The 23,899-nt window shown below is 44.7% G+C and overlaps 1 protein-coding gene across 7 annotated transcripts in view; it reads left to right on the forward strand.

Moving 5' to 3' along the window:
• Pdia5 (protein disulfide isomerase family A member 5) overlaps positions 1–23,899 on the forward strand; it is a 105,280-nt gene that overhangs the window by 78,584 nt on the left and 2,797 nt on the right. For 2 of the 7 annotated variants that reach the window (XM_029568218.1, XM_029568219.1), the window contains exons 14-16: positions 3,672–3,742; positions 9,489–9,623; positions 9,743–9,853. In XM_029568218.1, the coding sequence (XP_029424078.1) occupies positions 3,672–3,742; positions 9,489–9,623; positions 9,743–9,838 (302 nt within the window). In that variant the 3' untranslated portion in view covers positions 9,839–9,853. Of the gene's footprint in view, positions 1–3,671; positions 3,743–8,636; positions 9,448–9,488; positions 9,624–9,742; positions 9,860–9,995; positions 10,218–10,242; positions 10,537–23,899 lie in introns of those variants that run through there. The other 5 variants (XR_003851066.1, XM_029568215.1, XM_029568216.1 and 2 more) reach the window with 5 other exon arrangements.

The following is a 23,899-nucleotide window of genomic DNA, read 5'->3' on the forward strand; positions in this document are numbered from 1 at the left end:
TCGTCTCAGCGCGCATTGGAACTAGCTCTACCTCGCTCTCGCTCCTCTCCCAAGTGAGATGATCTATCTCTCTCTCTATCTCTCTCTCTCTCTCTCTCTCTCTCCCTCTCCCTCTCCCTCTCCCTCTCCCTCTCTCCCCACCCCCTTCCCACCTTCCTCCTGTTCCTCCTCCAGGCACTGACCTTACTAGAACTCCCTCCCTTGCCCTTTCCTAGCAGCTCTGATCCATTTAGGTTTGATGCCATGGCACAGAACAGGCATATTCACCCACAAGTTCCACAATTCTCATTTTAATCAGAGCGTAAGCTGAGGAAGTGGCATGTCTGCTAATATTGGTGTTTGTGACCTCAGGTTTTTGTGCATTCCCATTTTGAAGTTGTTAATTGACACTTAGAGGGAACACTTCTTAGAATTTCCCATTCTTCTCTTGCCCTTCTCTCTCTCCCCAGGTTACAACTCAGCTTAATGGAGTGAGGATAATAAAAGTCTCTGTCGACAGAGATGCCAGGCACTCAGTCTAGTCGTAAACCCATTCAGTTGTAGCCAACCCTCCTGTTTGCTCCCCTCCTGCCCCCTTGTTCAGTGTCAATAACCGGCAGTGTCTCTTCCTGTCACTGTCACTGTCTGGGAGGCCCCAGCAGACCATGACCTCAGACCCTATCCCTCAGGCAGCCAGCACACCCTGGCAGCCTCCCTGCCCCTCAGCCTTGGATCTTTTTAAAGTGGGATTTGCTCTACAAAGATCCTCAGGGACCTCATCTGCCCTTAGAGCATACCTAGAAGTCCAAATGAGTTTTGGAAAGTTAACATCTTCCTTCAGGACAAAAGAGGATGGAGGGCTGAGACCCCTGGAGCTGCATGACTTGCTCCAAGTCTTGTGACAAATTAGTAGCAGGCCTTCCTGCAGCTTGCCACAGACACAATCTAGTAAGTATTCTCGTAAGCAAGCACTAGGCTACAGAAGTAGGAGTCTGTGACCAACTTCAGAAAATCGAGATGAAGTGCTTCCCCAAGAAATGCCCCCTCTTCTTTGGGCCAGGCCATGCCTCATTCCTTTCTGAGGGACCCTCTGATGGATACAAGGTCCTTACTGGCTGCTAGAGCAGACAGGTTCCTATGTCCCAAGAGAATCTGAGAAGGGTTCTTCTCCCCAGCTGGGCTGTTGAGACCTGCCTGCTTTCCTTCAAACAGCAGCTTTGTGCTGGGCCCAGGATACAGGGGAAGGAGCCATATCCCTGCCAGGCCTCTCGGTCCCCAGTCTGATCTGACACAGCCTAACGTAACCCATTCATGCAGTGCCATCTGTGACTCAACTGCTGGCAAAGGGCTTGTCCTTTGAATTTCTCTACCTCTTACTGTATTTTCTTTCCCCAAATCTTGTCCAAGGATTCCTAGGAGATACATATTTGGGAAGATCCGAAGATGAATGAATCTATCTTTTTATGCTTTCCAATGATAATACACTTACTATCTGTCTATATATTATTATTATATGTACTTACTTGTATATAAAGAATCTAAGCTGCAGAAATGCCAAAAACACAATAAAAGTCTGAAGTAAAAAGCAAAAGCTGACCCATCATATCTGCCCCTCCATGCCTCTTTATTCCCCCACTTTTCAGCCACATCTTATCCTCCCCTGTGTTGGCCTCCCACATCAAGCCTCCCTGGTTTCAACACAGGTCTTCCTCCTGCTGTGTCTTTGTACCCTATATGGTCTGGTCATGGGGACTGCCCTTAAGCTCTGCTCCTGCCATCCCACTTTGGGAGGCCTCTATGCTTTCCTGTTTCACAGACATGGTACTTTCTTTTTTAAAAGACCAGATTTTCAAAGGCCACAGTCTGGCCCACCTGACACCTCCTGGAAACGTCTCCATGCACTTTCTGGCATACCGCCCCTCCAAGTGACTCATCTGCCATCCTTACTCTTTCTTTCAGATAATGAGAAAATGAGATGCAAGGGGCCATTAATCTGAGGTCTTGATATTTTAAATTGATGATGTCGGAATTTGCACTAGGCTGACAGTTGCCTTCATGCTTTTAATAAGCAGAGGTTAAAAAGGGAGAATTAATAGTGAAAACAGATTGTGAGGCCCGGGGTAGGTTATTTTCAGCCTGCCTTTATGTGTGCTATTAGTGGGCCTATGCCCTTCACAGAGACTGTAGGTGCCCACAAGATGTGTCTACCAGTAAATAGATTGTGATCTTTAAATGGTTTGATATTATATAACATCGCTCCTCTGTACTATGGCATTTTCATGAATTTGAGCTTTGTGTCTCTGTTAGGTCAGATTAATAGTGTTACTTGTAATTGCCTTTTTAGGCAGTTGAAAGTCATCCATCCATTATCTACCATCATTTGGTTCTGAAATAACCCATAACCAGCAAGGTCTCTGCTGCTCCTGTATCAGATGTTGGGAAATCCCTGATTCCTTCCCCATCACCCCGTGCTGTCCTGGGGCCAGCTGGCTGTTCCCCAAGCCTGGCCCTATGGGTGGTCCCACCCATGTCAGGAACCAGCTCAAATGCTAAATTCAGATTAAATTTTTTAGCTTAGCCTTAATTTAGTTTCACAAAATCCTTTGAAATGCCAGTCATTATTATCTCATTCTAAAAAGGAGAAAGCAGAAGAGTCATTTCTGTTCCCTGCAGTCAGCTCTGCCAGCCTCCCCAGGTGGGACATGCAGCCCTTGTCAGGAAGTTGGGACTGGATCCAGGTCGCCCAACAGCCATGTGACCTCTCTTACCTGTTTTGATCCAAATTGATTGCCAGAGTCGGGATCAAAGCTGTCCATCCTTGTGGCAGTTCTGTTTGCTAATATCTGGTGAATGGTTGGGAGAGTGGGTAGGTTTGGGTTCTGATCTGTTTACCCTGAGGGAAAGGCCATTGTGGCCCGTGGCTTCCTGAGCTAACTGTGACAGGAGGAGAAAATGAAATGGCTCGCAAACAGGTTCCTGTGCTGGACTCCAGTTCCAGGGGCTCAAAGGGATACACAGACCAAGAGACTAGATCCATCAGCAGATCTTTAGTCCTTCATCTCCATGTCTTCCCTGGGGCAAGACATGTCAGGGGACTTGAGGGCTGCTGGTGACCCTCTGTAGCTCATCTTCCTCCCAGCCTGACTTGGACCCTCTAGTCCTTGGCTTTACAGTTGAGATCATAGAGCAAAATGTGAAGGCTGTTGAAAGGAGTGGAAATTAGCAGAAAAGCATGGGTCTTGAGAACCTGGGCAGAGGGGCTGCTTCTAGCCCCACCTTCCCAGCACTGCTTCCTCAGTCATGAAGTAGAGAGATAAAGTGCCATCATCTGTGCGTTAAGAGGAGACTGTGGAAGCCTTAGGGTATCCTGAGCACACATGGTTCTTTCCCAAGTCCAGCACTTCCTCTGCCTCTTCTAGTCTCCAGGGCAGTCTCTGCAGAACATTATCACAAAGACCTGTCTTTTAGTCTGGGTGGCAGATGGAAAGCTTTGGCAAAGACCTGTGCCCACAGACCAGGTGTGGGTAAGGTTTAGGTGGCAAGGGTTCACTGTCCAAGTTCATTGCCACATGAACCCGATGGTGGAGTGGGCAGGGTATGGGACTCCTGGAAAGGACTCTCCAGAAGTTCCAGAAAGTGGTCCTGGCTCTTCATGTCATCAGGCATGTGTGACACTGTCCCTTCTCACACAGGGTGTCCACACTGTAAGAAGGTCATCCCGCACTTTACTGCCACAGCTGATGCCTTCAAAGATGACCGAAAGGTAAGGACACTCCCTTCCTCCCTTGTCCCATCCCCAATTTTGCCTTATACTGATTCCTACATCCTTTTCCCTGCCAGTTAGATGCTCGACCCTAGGTGCAGTTCTGCTAAGACCTGTGAGCAGGTTCATTCTTGGGAACCAGGGCTTTCTTTCTCTTCACAAAGCAAGACAGCACAGATTGGATTTCTGCTGCAAAATCAACTAAAGGGATAAACTGAAACTTCAGAGCACTTCCGTGGAGGAGGGGTATGAAAGGAACCGTGTATTCAATTTTTTCGTGCTCAAACCTTTTTACAGTAGGATTGTAGTCATGCATTACTTATATAATTAAAAATACAAATACAAACCCCACAAAAGTCAAGTGGAGGAGGCTGCAGTGGAGGAGAGCCAGACAACACCAGAGGATCCTCATCTTGCCTAAGCAAAGGCTCCTACAGCTGACAGCCGATGAAGCATAAAATTAACAAACTGGAGCTGCAGATTGGATTAGGGAGTGGGCTCCAGGCATGGGCGCTTAGTGAGTTTCAGCAGCAGGGCTCTTGCTGGAGAGGGCAGTATGTGGCTCTTGAGGCAGGGCCAGGCACCAGAACTCAGGGAGTTCTGTCAATGACCAGTTCTCAAGTTTCCTTTTCCTAGGTGTTCTGTTGTGTTTTGTTTATTGGTTTGCAAGGACAGGGCTGGGTTCAGAGCCCATGCTAGACAAGCACTCTATCATTCGGCCATGTCCCCAGTCCTTGAATCCCCATCTTCCCAGTCTGGAGGCTAGTAGAGATAGTTGTAAAGATTGTGCCCAGCCCTTGGACTCATTCATATGAACCTGTTACATACCAGGCCCAAGGAGCATAGGGTTACATGAGGACCTGTACACACACACCTGATACCGAGTCCTGTATTTTGCTGCTATGGCTCCTTATTTTCTCAGGTGGAATCCTCAGGCCCAAAAAGGCACAAGCAAAGCAGAGTCCTCATGACATAGACTGAGCTAGTAGACATAGGTTCCTCCAAGCGGAGCAGGGAAGATGGTGTCAGTAAAGCAGCACATGTGAGCAGAGGTAGCTCACCAGCTAGGCACAAAACAGGCAGGCCTGAAGGAACAGCAGCAGTGGTGAGAACTTCCAGGGTCAGGAAGCTATAGTAAGCCAGGCTTGGAACAGGAACATATATGCAGCATGGAGACCCACAGGACCAGATTCCTACTTAGATCCCCGGACCCTTCCCTGGACTCAGGGAGTCTAACTTTCGCATAAGCCCTGGCTGTGCCCTGGAGCTACCCCTCACTCTGTCAGGAGGGAGGAGAGTAAGGACAAGAAACACTTTTTTTTTTCTCTTCTGCCAGCTGCTTGCCCTGCACTGACATGGGAATGACAGGAAATGGTTTCCTATGTCCCATCTCCTTTACTAGTCCCATCCACTTGTGTCACCCATGCCCAGTGCACACTCCAGAGTGGCAGCTCTGCACTGGGAGCCCCAAGGATATCCAGCACAGCCTGGCTGTCCACCCCAGTGCTGGAATAGCTGTAACTCTATGTCAGCACCCATCACTCCTCAACCAGAACACTGGAGAATCCAGATAGACAGGAGAATGGGTAAGTTTGGTAGCCTCTCTGACCCAGGGCTGCTCAGGTCCCCATGGACTTTAGGAGACCCTTGAAGGGATCCTGAGGCATCAGTGATGCCCAGAGCTTAAATTGTTTCTCCTGACTGTACTGGTAAGCATGATGACAGGGAGCAGAGTCAGCTGAAGTACCAGGGTAGCCAGAGAAAGCCCAGAAGACAGCCCACATTACCAGGGCATCTGTCTTTCTACTAGACCACTGCTAGGGCCTTCTGAGGTCAGGCTTGCCAAGTGCATGTAGGCAACCTAGAGCCAGTCTCCCTCTTCTCCATTCCCTCTGATGCACAGAGCCCCATTTCCTTTCATGTTCTAAACACTGATCTATTTTTGCTTGACTTTCTAACATAAATCAACCATTTTCTGGGTTCATCCTCACCCCCATTCCCTCTGGCTCTCTTTCCAACCTCCCCTATTCCATGACTTAACCTGTCTGTCCTGGCAGCTGGCCCATCTGAGTTTCCTAGAGCACTCAGTTAAAAGCAGTACCAGCAAATTTTGGGGCCAGCATCTGGCCTGGAGAATAAGGTGACTGGTGCCCATTCTTTGCCCCAGGTATGTACATAGTTGTGAGGTACCATCTTAAGCTGGGTGAACACTGGTGTTTAGGGACCAGTGGCTCATCCCATCTCCTTGTACTCATGAGGGACCATGACCCAGAGAGGAGCTATGTCCCTTTTTCAAGGATGTCCCAAGGGTCACTGCCAGCCAGACCTAGGTCTCCTGACTCCCTGTTCTTTCTGATACCCCTTGCTGCCACTTCTTAGCTGGAATTGTATTTTGTTTTCCCACCCAGCAGCTAGTCTCGGTTCCTTCCCCAATCAATATGCAGTTGGTTCTTCACTTCCATTTTCATAGCCAAAGTCAATATTAGCTCCTGCAGAGATTTATTTTACTGAATCAATAAAGCTGTGTGAGGCAGCTCATATTTTAGCTGGGGAGCCTAAATCCCCTCCCAGGAGCTTAGTTGGAGACTTTTATCAGTTGACACGCTGGTCGAGGAAGGCTACAGACTCTGAGTGTTTGGAATAGATAGTGTTATCGAAAGGCTCAGAAAACAGGGATGCATGGTAGAAGGCAAGTGGGCCAGAGCAGAGGCCAGGGACTGCTGGGCTAGCCAGGAGAGGCTCACCTTTCACTGCACTTAAAGTTATGCCCAGTTTGGGCATAAGCCAGTGAGAGCGTGGTAGTCATCTCCCCAGATGGAGGTCACTAGGTAGTAGGTGCCCCACTCTGTGACTAATCCACATCACCACAGTAATCTGGCAGGGTGATATAGGTCTGTTTGCACACCAGGCCCTTTGCTCATCAGGAGTGAAAACTCCTTAATGCAGGATCCTCATTTGTCCTTGAATTCTCCAAAGTCCTGATGAAAGACCCCGTGAATATTGACTGAATGAAGGAACAGTAACATACTTGAGAGTGACTGAGATCCCTTCTTCCATGGTGGGCACTGGGTCATGTGGTCCTCACAGTAGCTTGATGAACTGGGTGTTATTACATTCCTTACTTCGCTGATGTGAAAACTAAAGCTCAGGGAGCTTCAATGAGCAGCCCCCAAATTCCTTGACTGAAAGCTGAGTCAGAATTTTGAACACAAACATTGCCAGAGTTTAAGTCTCCCCAGTATAGGTCCTGTGCTGCCTGGGGCTCATGTGTGGAGAAGGGGGTATTTGGGAAATGGACTCAGGGAGTACCACAGGGATGGAAGAAGTGAGATGAAAGGGGAAGGAGCCAAAGCAGGGGTATTATGGGCAGATGGCTGTGGCTAGCTGAGGCTCAGTCCTTTGGGGGACCTTCCTGGGTCATGAGCCACAGAAGTGTCCTACTCAAAGGTCCAAGAAACCAGGGCACTTATCCTTGGCCTCCTACCCATCATTAATCATAGCCTAGCAACTTGAGAGTTGGGAAGCTCTTAGGTGCCATAACAAATGCTTGGCTAAGGGGACCCTTCAGGAAACAGATCCAGAGTTCAGGAATCCATGCCAACTACTGGAGAGCAAAGCCAAAGGTTGTATGTATGCTCTAGGCACATGGCCGGTGCAGATCACAAGTAGGTGTGACAGGACAGGAGTTCAGGCAGGTGAAATGGGGAGCTCAGAGAACAAGTTCTTCCTGGAGAGTTTTGGCTGTCCCTTCAGGAGGCTGTCTTTGTGTCTCATGTAGAGACTGAGCGCTGATTCCCCTTCGCAGCTGGAAGCTGCATTCTGTGTATGCTGTTGGCAGCTAGTGTGAGGGATTCACAAGTACACATTTTAATTTAATAGATTTATAAAACCATACACTACATTTCCAACAGCTCTGGGGCATGTATACAAATTGAATTCATAATTTAAAGTGGATACAGGGAGAGCAGCAGCCCAGAGCAGTGTTCATCAAACCCTCTCACAGAGGAGCGGAGCTGGCCCAGGGCCGGCTGCAACTGCCCTCTGCTGCCGGCAATGTGGAGGCAAAGTCAGACATGCCCATCCTGAGGAAAACCACCCTGCACTTGGGTGGCCACAGGAGCATCTGCTTCATGTTTCTAAATAATTCAGAACACAATTTAGAGGATGAGCCCAGGTTCTCAGTAGCCTGTTGGGGCTAGCTGCTGGCCTGAGCAAATCAGGTTTGATGTGGGTACTGGGGAGGACGTGGTTAGCCTCTCTGAAGGAGGCAGCTGCCCCTCCACTCAGCCAGTGGCTGCCTGTGGGAATGCAGGGCCAGTGCCATCCAATCTTCTAACGTTTACAGAGAAGCTTGAAGCCAAATTTTTATATTAAATCTTCTGGCTCCTTCAATGCTGGCAGCCAATTCAAATTTATTTTCTTTTTAAGTTCCATGTGGGCCAAATAAAACAGGCCTGAGAGCCAGCTATGGATTATGTTTCATGAGTTTGCAAACTTTGCTTCAAAAAGCTTTGGAGCCTTTTTGTTGTTGTTGTTGTTGTTGTTGTTGTTGTTGTTGCATAAAACAGTGGCTGAAGATGCAGAAGGGAGGTGTGAACTGAAAGAGGGCATGGGTGGCACTCTGGTGGCAGGGGGAAGACCAAACCCCCTTGCTCCCTTGCTTATTCTGTCAGTTCTGGAGCTCACAGGACAGTAGCCACTCACCTGAACCCTGGCCATTGGTGACCTGCAAAGCTCTGTTCTCTGGAGAGGGACCTTCCTGGTGTGAATATCCAGCAGCCAGAACTATGAATCATGGCTGTTCAGCAATCTTAAATTGTCTCAAAATTACCTTTCAGTAATGTCAGCGGAGTAGTCATTGGGCTCTGAAATGATCCCATTTGTTTCATGGCAGATGCTTGATGACTGGACTTTGTTAGGGTTACCTGTGTGTCCCTCACCTCTGGACCAGTCCTGGCACATAATGGGAAGACTTGCCTCCCGTCTGAGCCTGCCCTTCCAGCTTTCCTGAGATGTATATTGCCACTAACCATCACCTTCTTCAGGGTGTGATCTTCAGCAGGAAAAAAACCCAACCTTTGCTTCACCCTGTTATTTTGAAAGAACAACAAGTAATAAGGAAAAGCTGCCCAGCACGTGCAGTTTGTTAGATGGGCAAGAAGAGGCCAAAGGCACTTTGAGAACTTCTTTCCTACCACACCTGGTTGCCTTAGTGAGGCTGGACTCCTTTCGAGAATGTGCTCCACTGGCTTTCTCCTCCTCCATCATTAGGACCTGGCTCAAATGGTGAATGGTATGGAGTGCTTTTGGTTCACTGGCACCTTGAGCCACCCCCGTGATAGCTCATATCACACAAAGTTGTGTTTGCTCCTTATCCAATGCCCTGTCCAGGCACTGAACTCCTAGCTGGGGCCAGGCTTGGGTAGAGGATGATAGGCGTGACTAGTCACAGCTGATGCTAACCACCAACCCTGTGCCAGCTGCTGCCTGATTGGTCTCATTTGAATTCTGTTACTCATGCTTTGTAACATTCTGGTAACGGTGGTATGATTCTTATTTTGCAGCCAAGGACACTGAGGCACCAAGAGGCTAGGCCATTTTCCATAAGTCTTAGTGTGCAGGCAAGCTGAGATTTGCCCTTGGGAAACTTAACTGCAAAGCTCTTGTTCTCCTCAGTCCAGCACTGCCCCTGGCAGACGTGGAGGTTGGTGATGTCCCTGCTGACCCTCCCCACCTCACCCCCTAGATTGCCTGTGCTGCTGTGGACTGTGTCAAGGACAAGAACCAAGACCTGTGTCAGCAGGAGGCTGTGAAGGCCTACCCCACTTTCCACTACTACCACTATGGGAAGTTTGCAGAAAAGTACGAAAGTGATCGCACGGTGAGTTGGGAGAGATCTCTGCCTGGAGAGGGCCAGGAAACAGCCTCAGAAAGGGCAGGAAAGGGAGGCTGCTGGGATCCTCACCAGTCAGCTAGGACACTCCATGCTGTTCATGACAGGAGATACAGGCCCTGGGCCTGCTGCATCCTCATCTTGCTGGAAGTCTGAGGGGTTATGCCAGAGCCAGCAGGGCCTCCCTGTGGGTCTGCCCATGAATTGGAAGAGAGGATAGGAAGGTGTGTATCCACTTGTATTTAAATCCCATTCTCTCTTTCTTTCTCTCTCTCTCTCCCTCTCTCTCTCTCTCTCTCTCTCTCTCTCTCCCCCTCCCCCCCTTCCTCTTCCCTCTTCCCTATTCCCTCTTCCCTGCAGGAATTGGGATTTACCAATTTCATTAGAACCCTCCGGGAAGGAGACCTCGAGAAACTAGGGAAAAGGAAAGACGAGCTATAGTTCTGCCTCAGAGAAAGCCTTTCCATTACACTGTGAATGATACCTATTTTGTTCTTTCTGAATTTCCACATGTTCTGAAGACAGTTTTTTATAGCTACTTATGGCCTTTTGTACAATTTTGAAATAAAATTAAACCATTTATCTGGTGGTATGGTTTATTTCACAGAACTTGTACTAACAGGATCACATGAGATGGATACTCATGTTCTTTACCTTCAACATCCTCTCTGGAAGGTGGCATCACATTCAAGCGCCACCTGTATATTAAAGGGCTCCTGAAGGCAGCGGAGAGGGCTTGGGGCTCTGTCAGTCATCTGAGAACAGAACAGAGACTCTGGACCACAAAATACCCTGTTGGGAAAACGGCTGGATATTGAGGGGAAATATACTTCTCAGTATATACTGCTCAGAATTGAGGATAAAGCTGCCATAACCACGTCAGCTTCCAGATTCAGCTTTGGTATGTTTTTCTAGAGCTCATTTGCACATTTTTCATTCTCCTACTGTCTGCTTTCTTCTTCCTTTACTCCTTACTGTCCTGCTAAAGAAAATTAAGTCATTCTTCAGGGCTGAATGCAGCCATCAAGCCTAGGCTCACAAGGATACACCGAGTAGATGGGGAAGGGGACCTTGGCAATGGCTGCTTGCTCTGCACACTAGCTGGGAAGGTGGGTCTATTCTCTGACAGAGCAACTAGGCCTGTGAGCCAACACCACACCCTGGCCCTAGAACCCCTGTGCCTGAGGCCCACAGAACATAGCAGAACAGCCAGTAGAGAGAATACTAATGCATTCCTCAACTCTTCCCAGCGAAACTTTCCCATACAACAGAGTATGATGCACACAGAAGGCCACAACTGGCCAAGTTTTATAGAATTAAGAGACTTCAGAGTGTGTGTCCCTAGATAGGACTCCTATGTTAAATCTCAACCACCCATGGAGAGGGGGCGGAAAGATTGTAAAAGCCAGGGATGGTGTGTGAACATAAGGAAACAAAGACTTTTGGGCCTCAGGGAACTTGCTCATATGAATTTGCAGTGATGGTAACAGCATGCATAAGACCCATGCCAACTCAATCAGACCAAAAACCCAGCATAGAACTGGGGAAATGGTTGACAGGTCCCAAACTTAGCTGAAGAACTATTGGCAACTAATTACTGCTGGGTGAGGGAGAGTAGATCTTCTTTAAGGGAGTGACTCTAGATAACCTGACTAGATTCCAGTGCATAAACTTGTACCGAGGGACATCTGGGTACAAATACTTGACCAGATAAACTTTAACATATATGACAGAATGCATGAAATCTGGTGGGGGCAGGTTATGGGGGTTCAGATGGGGGAGGGGGTCTAAATTTTATTAAGATCTAGAAGGAAAAAAAAGAGAAAAAAAATATTGTCATTCACAAATGGTATTTAAATGAAAAATTTCAATAGTAAAATGGAAGGCTATGATTAATAAGCATTATTGAAATGTTAAAATTAAAAAGAAATATACAAAAACTCAAAATATATATATATATACATAAAGTTCAATTCTGTTGTTACTTAATGTACCACTGAAATGATACCTAACAGACCACTTCCTGGCTAGAGACCTCACCATGATGGCACAGGGCTTTCTTTCTGTCCATCTCAGCCTCCAAATCATGTTTTTCTGATCTAGCTTCTGTATGGATCCGAGAACATCCTAAAATGGCATCTTCTTTCACATCTCTTTATTTTCAGGATTTCTTCATAACTGGGCCTTTGTCAGAGTATCATGTGTTTGCCTTGACTTTGGGACATGACCTGAGCAAGTTCATTGCAGCTCTGGGCAACTGCATCTGCAAGCAGAGCTCTTTTCCTCCACTCCCCCACCTATTACGGCTGCCCACACACTGAATCAAGCACAAGGCACATCATGCCAGTGCCATGGCATTTGAGTTAGTTCTGACCCCACTCATCACAACTGGCTCATTTGGGTTTGTTGATCTTCAGATCCTCTCCCCACCCTATACTCAGTTTGTTGTCACCCCTTCTGGGAAGCTGATTTCTGGTAGGCTGATTTCTTTGCAGGAACTACATACCTCAGGAGAATTGATCTTCATGTTCATTGTGGTGGGTTTGGTGCAATCTTGGTGTAGTCAACTTTCGATCACCATAACAAAATACCTGAGGAAGAAAGAGTGAAAGGAAGAAAGATTGCTCTTCTCTCACAGCTTCAGAGGTTTTCAGTCTGTGGTCACTTAGTTTGTCACTGTACTGTGGTGAGGCAGAATATCATGGAGGGGATCCTGGAACAGACCAGAGCTATTTACTTCATGGCAGCTTTAAGCAAAGAGAAAGAAAGGACAAGGATTGGAACAAAATATACCCTTAAGAGCAGGTCCTCCTAAAGTTCCACCACCTCTCAGTAGCCCCTTAAGTTCTGAATCCATAAAGAGCTAATCCAATGATGAAGTCCAGGCTCTGATGATCTAATGACCTTTGAACAGTACTGAATCAAAGACCTCTTCTTCACACATGAGCCCCTAGGGAATACTCCAGACACAAGCCATCACACTTGGTCTCTTTTTCAGCCTTGGATCACTGCGTCTGTTCCATGTCCCCACTGGTTCACCTTCGGCTACTGCCTGACGTCTGCATTCCCTCCCGCTCCTTCCCATCACTGCCTTAAATAGAACCTTCAGAACTGACCCCTCAGTTATTCCTGCCTCTCCTCCAAACACCCTTTCTAGAGATGTTCTACTTGTCGAAACTTCTGTGTCAGGTGTAGGAAGGTGATGCTTCGGAGTTCAGAAACTGGTTTTCTCCACTTCACAGGTGTGGAATCTCTTCTGGAATCACGGGCCCTTGAGGGACAGAAGACAAGGCTCAGAGAAGCAATGTGAGCTAAGCCTGGATAGGGCTTGATGTCCAGGAGGCTCCTAACTTGATTTTGTTTTTAATTTTTATTTATTATTGTGTGTGTGATGTGTGTGTAGGAGTGAATGCCACCATGTACATGTGGAGATCAGAGGACAACTTATGGAGTTGGTTCTTTCCTTCCACCTCTGCATAGATTTGGGGGATTGAACCTAGGTTGACAGGCCTGCATTGTTGAGCAGCAAGCACCTTTATCCACTGAGACATCCCTGTGGCACGAGGCTCCTAGTCTGAGCATAGCTTGGCATCACTGGTCAATGCTAAGTTCTGTGCCTGTGCTCCAACTGTTTACCATCATGTTATGTTAAAACTCAGATAATAAAAATGATCATTCTTAGGGTATGTGTGAAAATCAAACTGCTCTTACATCCCCCAAATCCCTGTATTTTATTTTAGAACTCTTCTGACCAATAAGAATTTTTAAGGCTACAATCCAGTGACTAAGTATATTCATGTTGCTCTCTGACCATTATCACCCCTATCTATCTCCTGGACTTTTTCATCAACCCACTGCATGACAAAAGCAATCTAAGGAAAGGAAGGGTTTATTTTGGCTCACAATTTTTGAGGGTACAGTCCATTTTGGGTGGTATGCTGGATAGCTTTAGTGTCAACCTGGGTTGAGGGAGCCTCAGTTGGGGAATTGCCTCTATTGGACTGGCCTATGGCCATGTCTGAGGGCATCTTCTTGATGAGTGATGTGGGAGGGCCCAGCCCACTGTAGGTGGTGCCATCCCTGGGCAGGTGGGCCTGTATTGCATAAGAAAGCAGGCTGAGCAGGGGCCAAGAGAGTAAGCCAGTAAACAGCGTCCCTCGATGGCCTGTGCTCCAGCTCCTGCTTCCAGGTTCCTGCCCTGAGTTCCTACCTTGGGCTCCCTGATGAACTGCGACCTGGGAGATGTAAACTGAATAAACCCTTTCCTTCCCAAATTGGTATTGGTCAGAGTATTTTGTCACAGCAATGAAGAAACAAACCAGGACAGGTGGGAAGGCATGGTGGCAAGAGCTGCAGGCAGCTGGTCATATTGTATCTACAGTGAGGAAACACTGATAAATGCTGATGCTCAGCTCACCTCTTTTTATTCAGTGCAAGACCCTAGCCCAATGAATGTTACCACCCCCATTTAAGGTGGCTCTTCCCACCTTCGTTAACCTAATCTAGATCATTCCTCATAGACATGCCCAGAGGCTTGTCTTCTAGGTGATTCTAGATCCTGTCAAGTTGACAGTAATATGAATTGCCACACTGCACTCCACCTACTTCCAGTCCATGGTAACTCCTCGTCTACTGTCCATATGAATCCTACCATTCTAGGAATCTCATAGACGTGAAGCCATATATTTACTCTGTTGAGCTGATTTATTTTCCTTAGCACATTTTCAAGTATCATCTATGTTGTAGATATATTAGAATTCAATTCCTTTCTAAGGCTGAACACTCCATTATATGCCTATGCCACATGCCTATTCATCCATTAATGGACATGTTGTTGATTTTTACCTGTTAGCTATTGTGAATAATGCTGCTATGAACATGGATGTACTAATAGCTCTTTGACATCTTACTTTTGATTGTTTGAAAGGTAGAAATTCTTTTCAATTTTTTTAAGAATCATCATACTGAGTTCCACAATGGCTACACATTTTATATTCCCCCAGCAATGTGTAAAGGTACCAATTTCCCCACATTCTTGCTTAGTTATTTTCTGGTTATGTTTTTAATAGAAGTTATCTACAATATACATCTATATATCTATATATAGTGAGTGTGTGTGAAATGGTATCTCATAGTTTGGTTTTGCATCTCCTTGATGGTTAGTGGGGTTGAGCATCTTTTTATATGTCTTTGGAGAAAGACCTGCTCAAAGTCCTTTGCCCATTTTGCAATCAGGTTTGGTTTTCTGTTCTTCCAATGTAGATAGGGGGGATTCTTTATATATTTTGGATATTGATCTCTTATCTAATATGTGATTTACAAATATTTTCTCTGAAATTGTCTTTTCATCTCCTTGATACTGTCCATTGATGCAACCATATCACTAGAGAGTCTCCAGCAATTTCTTCATAGCTATATATACACCCCCTTCCATTAGTCTTCCACAACTCTATACTCTAGCACCTCTCTGGGCCCCAAGGCCATGTACAGTTAGGGTAGAATTGCATATTTCTGGCAGAGAGGTGTAGGATGGAACAGCTGGAATCTCAGGAAAGGGTCGAATGACTCTCCCCACTCCTTCCATGAAAAAACATCAACAGTCAACAGGCCCCATCTTAAGGGTCTTGCAAGTAGTCACAGCTGCTCTGATGAAGATGATGGCTCAAAGGATAGTGTATACAACAGGGACATTTTGGTTGTTTCCTCTTTGGAACTATTTATGTACACCCTTTTGTGTGGTGATAAAATGCTTAGGGACAAGGCTGGAGAGATGGCTCAGCGCTTAAGAGCACTGGCTGCTCTTGAAGAGGATTTGGTTCGATTCCCAGCACCCACATGGTGGCTAACAACTGTTCATAACTCCAGTTCCAGGGGATCTGCCATCCTCTCCTGACCTCCGTGGGCACTGCATGACATGCCTGCACTTACACACATGCAGGTGATACACTCATACACGTAAAATAAGATAAAAATAATAAAAATAAATAAATGCTTAGGGACATACATGCTTAGTTTTTAAAGAAACTGCTGATTTTCCAGAGTAGCAGCTATTCCATTTATGTTTTCATAAGCAGTGTATGAGAGAGCCATTTCTTTATATCCTTACCAGCATTTTGTCACCAGCAAAAAAAAAAAAATTGGCGAGGCATGGTGGTGCACACCTTTAGTTCCAGCACTCAAGAGGCAGAGGAAGGTGGATCTTTATGATATCCCAGCCAGCGTGATCTACATAGTGAGTTCCAGGCTAGCTGGGGCTATAGGAAGACCCTGTTTCAAAGAGACCAAAAAATAGCTCTTTTGGTTGGTATGTAATAAGAGCTCACCATGGTCTTAAAGTTTCCTAATAGTTACTGATGTTAAATATTTTTCATGTACTTTCTATCTGTGTATTTCTTTCAGTGAAATGTCATTGCATATTTTTCCTGTGTTTCCCATTTCCTAACTGAATTTTTTATTGTTGAGTTTTGAGTTCTTTATATATTCTAAATATATAAAGTTCTTTATATATTCTAAAATAGTTTATAAATATTTTTCTCTTAATCGGTGGTCTAGTTGGTTTCTCCATTGCTGTGACAAAATACTCTGACCAATACCAACTTGGGGAGGAAAGGGTTTATTTGTCTTACATCTGCCAGGTCACAATTCATCAGGGCAGGTACCTGGAGGCAGGAGCCGAAGCACAGGCCATGGAAGAGCACTGCTTACTAACTTGCTCCCCTGGCCCATGCTCAGCCTGTTTTCTTATTCAATACAGAAAAACCTGCCCAGGGGTGGCACTGCCCACAGTGGGCTGGGCCCTCCCACATCACTCAAAAATCAAGAAAATACCCCCACAGACAAGGCCACAGGCGAGTCCAATGGAGGCAGTTCCCCAATTGAGGCTCCCTCTACCCAGATGTGTCAAGTTGACAACTAAAGCTATCCAGCACAACTGACCCCTTGTCAACTTGACACATGAACACATCACTATTAAGCCATAGTCTTTCCATTTCTTGTCCCCAAGATATTATGTTAACAATATCACAACATAAGACAATACGACCTTAAAAGTCCCACAGCCCTTAAAAAATTCAAACAATAGTCTCTTTTAAAGTCTCTTAACTGTGGCGCCTCCAAAACAAGCACTGACTTATTTGAAAAGGGAAGAATCAGGCACACCTAAGCAAAACCTAAGTCCAGCAAAGTAGCTCAAGGCTAGACATTTGGGATTCACTCATAATCTTCTGGGCTTCAAAGGGTTTTGACAGCTCCACTTCTTTGACTCAGCTCATCTCGCAGACCCAGGCCAGTTCCATTCCACACCTGCTGCCACCCTTTGATGGTCATCCCATCATCCTGGCATCTCCAAAAGGCTGGGGTGACCACTGAAATTGAGGCTGCACCTTCACTGGCTTCTCAATATGCAAAGCCTCAGTTTCTTTCCATGATTCCTTCAATCCTGAGGGTTTTCACCGCAACTGAGGCTGTACTTTCACCAGTGCCCTTTCCTGGCCTCTCAGGGTGCCAAGCCTCAGCTGCTTTCTGTGACTGCTTCATGCTTTCAACACCAGAACCATGCAAGAGACTCTTACACATTACCAAGTCCTGCTTCCAACTTGGGATGGAGGCTCGGGCCCCCACCGAACCACAGCTTCTGTGCACTGACCCTGAAGAAATATTTCCCGGAGGATTTCACTTCAGTGATGCTGGTCTCTTGTTACAGCTGATTTTTCAGCCCCAGCTAACCAGCATCAATTGTCCCAGCAAAGCAAAGGTTTTATTTGGTTCTGGTCTCTTCTTAATCACAGCTGATTCTTCAGCCCCAACCAACCATAACACAGATTCTCACTTCAAAGGTATCCTACAAGCAGCCCTGATAGTTTCGCTTCCCTTTGAAGGTTCACAAGCCAGGCCTTCATCATCCACAACTCTTTCAGTATAATTGTTCCAAGCACCACAACAACAAACTCTTAGGCACTCAATGGCTTTTACAGCCCAAAGTTCCAAATGCTTCCACAGTCCTCCCCAAAACACCAAGGTCAGGTCTGTCACAGCAATGCCCCGCTTTCTGGTACCAATTTCTGTTCTAGTTTACCTTCAATTGCTATGACAAAACACTCTGACCAATACCAATTTGGGGAGGAAAGGATTTATTTAGCTTACATCTACCAGGGCACAGTTCATCACTGAGGGAGGCCAAGGTAGCAACTCAGGATAGGAACCTGGAAGGCAGGACCTGGAGCACAGGCCATGGGGAAATGCTGTTTGCTGACTTGATCTCCTGGTCCATGCTCAGCCTGCTTTCTTATACAAAGCAGAACAACTTGCCCATGGGTGACACCACCCACAGTGGACTGGGCCCTCCCACATCACTCAAAAATCAAGAAAAAAACCCCACAGACATGGCCACAGACCAATCCAATGGAGGCAATTCCACAGTGAGGCTTCCTCTACTCGTGTATGTTGACAACTAAAGCTATCCAGCACAATCAGCCTTTTCTTACAAGAGGCTTTCCTAGAGTAAATTTTTAAATTTTGATAAAGTTTGGTGTATCTATTTTTTTTTCTTTCAGGGGTCATGATTTGTTGCCAGTCTACTAAATCCATTAATATGGAAAATACACATTCCCCTTTCTCAGCACAATAGGCATAGTGTAAATGTAATAGTCTCTCCTCATCCCTCTTTATCCACTTTTGAAATTTCATTTACCCACTGTCAGCTGTGGGCTGAAAATGTTAAATGGAAAATTCAAAAGTTTTCATTCATTGTTCTGAATAGAATAGATAAAGTCACTTATCTTCCATCTCCATCTCATCTGGACTGTGAATCGTCCCTTTGTCCAGTGTATCCATGCTGTGTACTGTACCCTCCTGTTACAAAGTTAAAATAGGGGGCTGGAGAGATGGCTCAGCAGTTGAGAACACTGGCTTTTCTTGCAGAAGACCTGGGTTCGAAACCCAGCACCCACATGGCAGGTAACAACTGCCTGTAACTCCAGTTTCAGGGGATCCAACAGCCTCTTCTGTCCTCCACAGGCATTGCATGACATGGGTGCACTTATATACATGCAGGCAACACACTCATACACATAAAATAAAAATAATAAAAAATAAAGTTAAAGCAGTCTTAGTTATCAAATTAACCATTGGAGTTTTGCATACTGTATTTGAGAAACACAAACAGTAGCCTAATGCTCCACTACAATGCCTATATCATTTGCTCTACCTCATCTCATCACACAGACATTGCATAATCTCACATAATCATAAGATGGGTGAATAATTTGATATTTTGAGAGAAAAAGACACAGGAACATTCAAACAACTTTTATTATAGTATATTGTTATGTCTACTCTGTTTTATTATTAGTTATTACTATTCTTTTTTAAATGGTTCTTTTTTATTGTGTATTTTTTGCCTATATATATATATGTGCACCCCATGTGTGCAATGCCCACAGAAGCCAGAAGAGAGTGTTAGATCACCTGGAACTGGAGTTATGGATTATTAGATGCCATTTGAGTGCTGGGAACTAAACCCCAGTCCTCTGCAAAAGCAGTCAGTGTTATTAGCCACTGAGCCATCTCTCCAACCCCTGTTAATCTTTTCTCATGCCTAATTTATGAATTGAGCTTTCCTAAGGTATGTATGTATAGGAAATATGCATATATATTTGGTTCTGTATCAGGTATTCACTGGGGGTCTTTGACCATATCTCCCCCATGCATAAGTTACTGTATGCAACTCCTCCTCCCGATTAAGCATAGGGCCCTAGACACAGGAGCCCATGTGGGATCTGCGCCACATGGAGAGAGGGCCATGAGTCATTCATTCCAGATATTACATCTCAGTTAATCTCATTCAAGACTGTAGGCTCCATGTCAACAGAATCCATCAAACCTTTAGCACTGCTCACAGAACAGATCAACAATCCTCGATCATTCATTATCACAGAATATATTTCTTCACTGGTTTTTCAAGGTAATACTTGTATTATAAGAAACCTTGAAAAGGGGCTGGAGAGATGGCTCAGTGGTTTAGAATACTGACTGTTCTTGCAGAAGACCAGAGTTCAAATCCCAGCACCCACATGGTAGCTAACAACTGCCTGTAACTCCAGTTCCAGGAGATCCAACGACCACTTCTGTCCTCTGAGGGCATTGCACAACACGGGTGCATTTACATACATGCAGGCAATACATGCATACACATAAAATAAAAATAAAAATTTTTAAAAAGAAACCTTAAAAAGAACAGAAAAGAATAATAAGGAAAATTTAAATCACACATAACCCTGGAACTCATCAATAGCTGTTGAATACATTCTTATGCACACTAGTGAAATCTTACCATTTGTGGCCTTTTTTTTTTTTTTTTTTTTTTTTTTTTTTTTAAAAAAAAAAAAAAAAAAAAAAGAGGACGATAAATCTTTCCTTGCTATGCACCAAGCTGGCCTCAAATTCACAGAGATCCACCTGCCTCTACCTCCCAAGTGCTGGAATTAAAGGTGTGTGCCATCATGCCCTGACTATTTGTGGCCTTTAAAAAACTTTACAAAATATTAACCAGCACTTTTAATATCATTAGATACCGTTCTTCAACATGATTTTTTTTTTTTTAGACAGGTTCTCCCTGCAGTCCCAGCTGGCCTGAAACTCACTATGTAGACCAGACTGGCCTCCCATTTCACAGAAATCTGCCTGCCTCTGCTCCCAAGTCATGCCCTGACTATTTGTGGCCTTTAAAAAACTTTACAAAATATTAACCAGCACTTTTAATATCATTAGATACCGTTCTTCAACATGATTTTTTTTTTTTTAGACAGGTTCTCCCTGCAGTCCCAGCTGGCCTGAAACTCACTATGTAGACCAGACTGGCCTCCCATTTCACAGAAATCTGCCTGCCTCTGCTCCCAAGTGAGGCATGTGCCACAATGCTGGGCTCACTCGACATGATTTTAAAAGATGCTTTAGAGTTTCTTAACCTAAGTACCATTGGCATTGTGGGTCAGATGACTTTGTTGTTGGGGACTTTTCTGTTCATAAGATGTTTAGCAGCATCTTGGATGCCAGTACCTCCTCCCTTCTCTGTTACAGGGTATCATAATAAAAATGTCTCCAAATTTTGTCATATGTCCCTTGAGGAACAAAATCACTTCCCAGGTGAAAATCATTGCATTATAGAACTTCATCCTATGGAAATATAATTTACTTATAAATACAAATCACTGGATATATGTTACAGTTATTTTCTGTCATGGAAAGGACATTTCTGGTTGTGTAATTTTATACATTTTCAGAAGCAACTTTCTGAATTAAATAATATCCCCCTATAATATATTGTTAGTTTTTCTTTAGAAATTTACTTATTTATATTTTTAAATTAATTTTTAAAGAAATATTTTTTATGTGTAGGAGTGCTTGCCTACATGTATGTAAGTATACCACATGCATGTCTCATGCCCATAGAGGCCAGAAGAGGGCATCAGAATCCCTGAAACTGGAGTTACATATGGTCGTAAGCTACCATGTGGGTGTGGGAGACCAAACCTAGGTCCTCTGCAAGAGTAGTAAGTGTTCTTAACTGCTGAGCCATCTCTTCAGCCCCCTTTTAATATTCTTACTGAATATATTAAACTACTTTAAAAAAATCATTAAGTCTTGGAATTATAGTTTTCAAAAATCTTAGCAAACTTTATTTTTAAATTTAGTGTTAGGCACAATTGCTCCAGTTACATTTTACCTTGAAAATTCGTCTTTGTTTTCATCTGCCAGAATGTTTCAGAGTCTGTCTCTAGCTCTGACAGCTTGTGTCTTTAACTTCATATCATTTGCAATTTTTATAAGAATTTAACATTGTGAAAGACTGAAGTGAACTTGGAGTTCTGTAGCAGGCAATGGAACTATCCATCTACCCTCTAGTTCAGCACCCTACACTCCTAGTGCCATAAAGGTGATTATTCATCAGGTCCCTAGCCCACTTAATTATTCCAGCACGTGACTCATTTTCTAACCTTATCTCAGGAGCACAATGAAAAACAGTGTCAAAAAATTCTCTGAGGTCTGGATATACTATAGCTACCACCTATAGCTGGCCAATCAATCTAATAATCTTGCAAAAGAATAACTACATACCTAACTCCTGAAAGTTTGCATGTCCAGTGTACTAGGGATTGAACCTAGAGCCTCATCCATGCTAGGCAAGCACTCTATCTCTGAGCTACAACCCCACAGTTCACATGCATTTAAGCTCCACTTAATGTTTACACATCCTCCTGATGCTGAAATGGAGGAGGGACCTGACCCTAAGGAGGTTAGGTAACTGATCAGTGTCACAAAGGTGGTAATACCAGTCCTGAGTTTAACAGCATTCTTTACCCTGACCAGTGAGACTGAATAGCTGATGCCTCCTTCCTTCCATGGATGATTGCTTCCTTTCCATGTGCCCAACAGTCACTATTTTAATTGTCCACATAATGTCTGCTCAACTGTCTCCCCACTCCTGAATTAATCTCCCAGTTTTATACTCCAAAAATACTACTGTCAAGTTTGGCAAATATCCTTTTTAAAAATATATGTTATTTATTTATTTATTCATTCATTCATTCATTCATTTATTTTTGGTCTTTTTGAGACAGGGTCTCCCTGTAGCCCCAGCTGTCCTGGAACTCACTATATAGACCAGGCTGGCCTTGAACTCACAGAGATCCACCTGCCTCTGCCTCCCAAGTGCTGGGATTAAAGGCGTGCACCACCCCACCCAGCTTATTATTTTTATTTTATGTGTATGAGTGTATTGCCTACATGTATGTGAGTGCACCCATGTCATGCAATGCTGTGGAGGTCAGAAGAGGGCTTTGAAGTCTCCTGGAATAAGGATGGTTCATAGCCACCATGTGGATGCTGGGAATCGAACCGGGTCCTCTGCAAGAGCAGTCAGTGCTCTTAACCACTGAGCCATCTCTCCAGCCCCAGCAAATATCCTTTTAAGCACACACACACACACACACACACACACACACACACACACACTCACACTATGTTTTGGGCTCTTTTTTTGTAGGGTACTTGGTGCTGGAGATTGAATCCAGGGCTTCAGACATCTTAGTTGTATGCTTTACCACTGAGCTACATCCCCTCAGTGAAAGAATATGATTTTGAGTGTATTAATATAAGTACATGTATAAATGTGTGCACAGACAGACGGACGGATGGATGGATAGATACACGGACAGACAGGTAGATACATAGATAGATACATAGATTCAGATAACTTTGACTTTCCAAAATCATATAAATTTGTTTGATTTTCCTAGAGTTTTAAAATACCTCTCAGTTTTTTTAATCTAAGGAATGAAGTGAAATTCGTATTTTTGTTTTTTTTTTAAATGGCTAGCCTCTTGACACAACACCATTCTGAGTTACTTGTCTTTTTTTCCACTGAAATACTATTTTTACCGTTTAGTAAATTTCTAAGTATGTTTGGATGCCGTACTTTATGCTCTTTTTCCCTAATCCATGTACTCTTGTTTTAATTACTATGTTGTTGCTAGAACTTTCCTAGTTGTTTTTTTGAAAACCTTTTTGTGCTGGATAGCTTTAGTGTCAACTTGACACACCTGGGTTGAGGGAGCCTCAATCAGGAAATTGCCTCTATTGGACTGGCCTGTGGCCATGTCTGAAGGGCATCTTCTTGATGAGTGATGTGGGAGGGCCCAGCCCACTGTGGGTGGTGCCACCCCTGGGCAGCTGGGCCTGTGTTGCATAAGAAAGCAGGCTGAGCAGGAGCCGAGGGAGCAAGCCTGTAAGCAGCGTTCCTCCATGGCCTGTGCTCCAGCTCCTGCCTCCAGGTTCCTGCCCTGAGTTCCTACCTTGGGCTCCCTGATGAACTATGACCTGGGAGATGTAAGACAAATAAACCCTTTCCTCCCCAAGTTGGTACTGGTCAGAGTGTTTTGTCACAGCAATAGAGAACAAACTAAGACACTTTTTCAGTTAAATTTTCTGATTTGGATTTTACTTCTTCCTAACCAAATATCTTTCTGTCTTCTCAGTACAATGATCATTCTCTTTGACAAACTAAACAAAAAGAAAAACTGAGATCTTCACTTTCTTTTCTCATCCGTAAAGATTATCTCATGAGCTCCAAGCAGGAGCCCACATCTCCTTCCTTAAATTTCTTACTGTGGGTTGAATTAAAGCTGTCCTTTTCATTACCCAGGCTTCTCCTTGGCGGCCTCATTGAGCTGGGCTTTCTAGGAACTCTCCTTTGAGCTTCCTCATGC

Source organism: Nannospalax galili, unplaced genomic scaffold (assembly GCF_000622305.1).
Source record: "Nannospalax galili isolate Female #2095 unplaced genomic scaffold, S.galili_v1.0 scaffold18, whole genome shotgun sequence".
In the NCBI taxonomy this organism is placed as follows: Eukaryota; Metazoa; Chordata; class Mammalia; order Rodentia; family Spalacidae; genus Nannospalax; species Nannospalax galili.